Source organism: Morone saxatilis, unplaced genomic scaffold, assembly GCF_004916995.1.
Source record: "Morone saxatilis isolate NCDOM2014 unplaced genomic scaffold, NCSU_SB_2.0 Contig2, whole genome shotgun sequence".
NCBI classification, from domain to species: domain Eukaryota; kingdom Metazoa; phylum Chordata; class Actinopteri; family Moronidae; genus Morone; species Morone saxatilis.
The window spans coordinates 27,104,468-27,108,284 of NW_023339762.1; the positions used below are offsets into that span (position 1 = coordinate 27,104,468).

The following is a 3,817-nucleotide window of genomic DNA, read 5'->3' on the forward strand; positions in this document are numbered from 1 at the left end:
TCTCAGTAAAATCAGAGCTGGTTGGTGGATCAGATACTGACTCATAACGCTGTTCATTAACTGTCTGTTAAGTGTATTGATTACTGATGCTGGCTGATCAGGATCATTATCAGCTGTGTGTTCTGATGTTATTAATTACTTAATGGCTGAGTTTATGGTAACAACCGTAGTTTATGACCTGTTTCTATCTCCTACCTCTGTGCCGGCCGAGGCGCCTCCTGGCGAGTCGAGCTTGCGTTTCTTGCGTGGCCCGATGGCGGCGAGGGCCGTGAGGTTGGCGTCTCGTTGTCGCATCTGAGCCAACTCCTGCTGCTGCATCTGTGGAGGAGGCCAGAGCGCCGAGGGGTCAGATAAACTCGTGGTGCCATATGAGACATCCTCAGTTCTAATCAATAAATATTGACACACACACACGCTCTTTACCTCTTTAGCTTTCTGCTTCAGGCGAGCCTGTTCAGGATCTTCTTGTCTGGCGCGACTCTGGAAACAAACAGATCAGATTTGATCTTTGACCTTTAAAGACTCTGAGAGCTCAAAGTTTCATTTTCAACCAAAACCTGATAGATAGCAGTTTAATATAAACAATACGTACAGAAACACACTATTGTGTGGATTATTTAACAAACATTACTGCTGTCGTACTTTAAGTCCTTCGTTCTATATAGTAAATGTAATAATAACTGATAATGTAGATTCATTAACAACTGCAGGCTGCTTATGCTGCACATCAACTGTTCAACGGTGATTAAACTAAATGAAAGTTCAAACTCGCTGTCTGATACAGTAAAAACATCATATTGTCAATATTTGACGGATATTGTGATTGAGGATCAGTGTGAGCATTATATTTAATTTTATTTATTATAACTTGATTAAAATGTTTGTGTTTGTTTATGATAAAGTTTGTGTTTGTCCAAATTGAACTTTATCTGAATAAAGTGCAGCCTCTGTGAGCGGAAATAACGTTGAAATAGTTAAAATAAAGTTGAGATAAAGTTAAAATAAAGTTAAAATAAAGTTGAGATAAAGTTAAAATAAAGTTGAAATAAAGTAGAGATAAAGTTAAAATAAAGCTGAGATAAAGTTAAAATAAAGTTGAGATAAAGTTAAAATAAAGTTGAGATAAAGTTAAAATAAAGCTGAGATAAAGTTAAAATAAAGTTAAAATAAAGTTGAAATAAAGTTGAAATAAAGTAGAGATAAAGTTAAAATAAAGTTGAAATAAAGTAGAGATAAAGTTAAAATAAAGTTGAGATAAAGTTGAGATAAAGCTGAGATAAAGTTGAGATAAAGTTAAAATAAAGTTGAAATAAAGTTGAAATCAAGCTGAGATATAGTTAAAATAAAGCTGGGTTAGGTTCAAATAAGTTAGGTTAAAAAAATAAAAGTTAAAATAAAGCTGAGATAAAGGTAAAATAAAGTTAAAATAAAGTTGAAATAAAGCTGAGATCAAGTTAAAATAAAATTAAAGTAAAGCTGAAAGAAAGTTAAAATAAAGCTGAGATATAAGCTATAGATATATCTATAGCTTATATCTATAGATAGAAACTAAAGATAGAAACTATATCTAGCGTTCGTACCTTGGCAGCCTTTAGCAGGATCTCTCTCTCCTGCTCGTCCTTCCTCTGTTTCTCCATTCGCTCCAACTGCTCGAAGAAACGCAGCTGAGAGCGAACGTCTGACGTCGGTTCATGGTGCTCTTCATCCTGATGAAGGAGAGGATGAGGAGGTGAAGGACAGAGGAGGAGGAAGAGGAAGAGGAGAAGAGAGGAGGAGAAAAAAGGAGAAGAGAGGAGGAGGAGAAGAGAGGAGGAAGAGGAGAAGAGAGGAGGAGGAAGGGGTGTAAATGTGTTGATATATAAACAGAACTATTGATCCAGATTACAGTGTTTTCACTCTGAGGGCCGTCCACAGAGGGGCTGATGGGTAGAACTAATGTTTCCACCAAACAACAACATCAACAACAACAACAACAACATAAAGCAGCAGCAGGAATTCTGAATTATTCTTAATATCTGAGATTCAGAGATTAAAGGAACTGTTCTACAGTTTAAAGCTGCAGTCTGTAACTTTAATAAAAGTGAAAACCTTTTCATAAACCGATCAATACATTTATCCTGATCACTTTCTGTGTGTGTGTGTGTGTGTGTTTCTTGCCTTCCCGCTGTCCGTGCGGTGCTGAGCGACGACTGAAACCTTCTCCAGCAGCGAGCGCAGTCTGGACTGGGTGGCGTGAGAGATGAAGTTCACCACCTCAAGTGGCACCTCGGTCACTCCCAGCTTCTTAGCTGAGGACGAAACCACAGAGTGAACATCTCCCTGCAGTCACTGCAGTCAGTCCACATCACAGTCCACCTCCGTCTACCTCAGTCCACATCACAGTCCACCTCAGTCACATCACAGGTCACCTCAGTCTACCACAGTCCACCTCACAGTCCACCTCACAGTCCACCTCAGTCCACATCACAGTCCACCTCACAGTCCACCTCACAGTCCACCTCAGTCCACATCACAGTCCACATCACAGTCCACCTCAGAGTCCACCTCAGAGTCCACCTCAGTCCACATGTACAGTTCCCTTTATGGGAGACTCACTGACAAATAATATTAGGAGCTCCTCTGGGCTCTACGTTTGTTCTTGGACTCATTTTAGACTCAAACTTTCAGTGAGCTTTTACTGAAAATGGGCAGAAATATATTTATATAGGATCCAATCTGCTCCAACCAAAGAGTAATCTTCACCGAAATATGACAGAGCAAACTTAGGGTACCAAACTTAGATACCAAAATATGTCAGTACAACTAAGTTTGGACTTTTTACAACCTAAATTACCTTTTTCTTACTACAGAGAGAGCATAATGTACCAAAAATAGGTACCGTTGGGTACCGTTGTACCTAATTCTAGGTACCGGTAACGGTTCAAATGTGACCGGTACCCAACCCTACTCATACATGTCTGTGAGTCTGTTCTGCGACAGGTACCTGTGTCCAGGATGCGGCGGTGCAGCAGGCCGCTCGGCAGGAAGGACTCGTCTTTACAGGAGCGAATCTTAGTGCCAACAAGCTCCGAGCTGGTCGCTAGGATACGAGCGTTTTCCTCATTAAGGTTGACGCCGGCCATGGACGCCACGTCGTTGATATCGTCGTCATCTCTGAGGCAGAAAGAGGCCAAGCAGAGAGGTTAGCAGGTGGTTCGGTGAAACAAACATCAACAGGAACACAGAGGAAAGCCTCCCAGTTGCCACTTTGACTGGAATGTTTCAACCTTTAGTCTGGTTCAGTCAGTGAAGATCATCAACCTTTTTCTAAATACAGATCTGTAGTTCAACATCTAGTCTCACATACACAAAACAAGTTGCCTATTTTGTATTTGGACAAGTTGTATTCTTCCTTCTGTTCTGTTGTGTTGGAGCCCCAAACTGGTTCTACAGCCTCACCTCCAATGCGCAGTACGGCGAGGCTCGCTGAATATTATTATTGTTACAATTATATGAATCAAATAGACAGCGCTGACCTCTGCCCTGTATCTACAGCGCTGACCTTATGAGTTATGGCCCATTAAGTGCATCGGGCCACAACAACTCCAAACAATGCAGCTTCCAGGTTTGAGAATAGTTTTAAAGTCCTGGATAATGGGGGTTTGGATCTGTTATGTGTTCTTTTACCTTTTATTTTATCTTTACTTACAGCTGTTGCACTTTGTAATGGTAGTTTTGAAAGGTGCTATACAAATAAAGTTATTATTATTATTGTTTTTTTTATACATTTTTTATTTTGCATTTTTTTATTTACATGTCTAGGTTGTTCTCCTTACTT

General features: G+C 40.0%; 1 protein-coding gene across 1 annotated transcript in view; it reads right to left on the reverse strand.

The window, feature by feature from the left end:
- Positions 1-27: 27 nt before the first annotated feature.
- Positions 28-3,817, reverse strand: part of LOC118330702 (transcription initiation factor TFIID subunit 4-like) — a 6,395-nt gene continuing 2,605 nt past the window's right edge. Inside the window, exons 8-12 of the mRNA XM_035665353.1 lie at positions 2,984-3,153; positions 2,158-2,288; positions 1,581-1,706; positions 424-480; positions 28-318 (exon numbers count right to left, since the gene is read on the reverse strand). Of these exons, the coding sequence (XP_035521246.1) occupies positions 172-318; positions 424-480; positions 1,581-1,706; positions 2,158-2,288; positions 2,984-3,153 (631 nt within the window). The 3' untranslated portion in view covers positions 28-171. The remainder of the gene's footprint in view (positions 319-423; positions 481-1,580; positions 1,707-2,157; positions 2,289-2,983; positions 3,154-3,817) is intronic.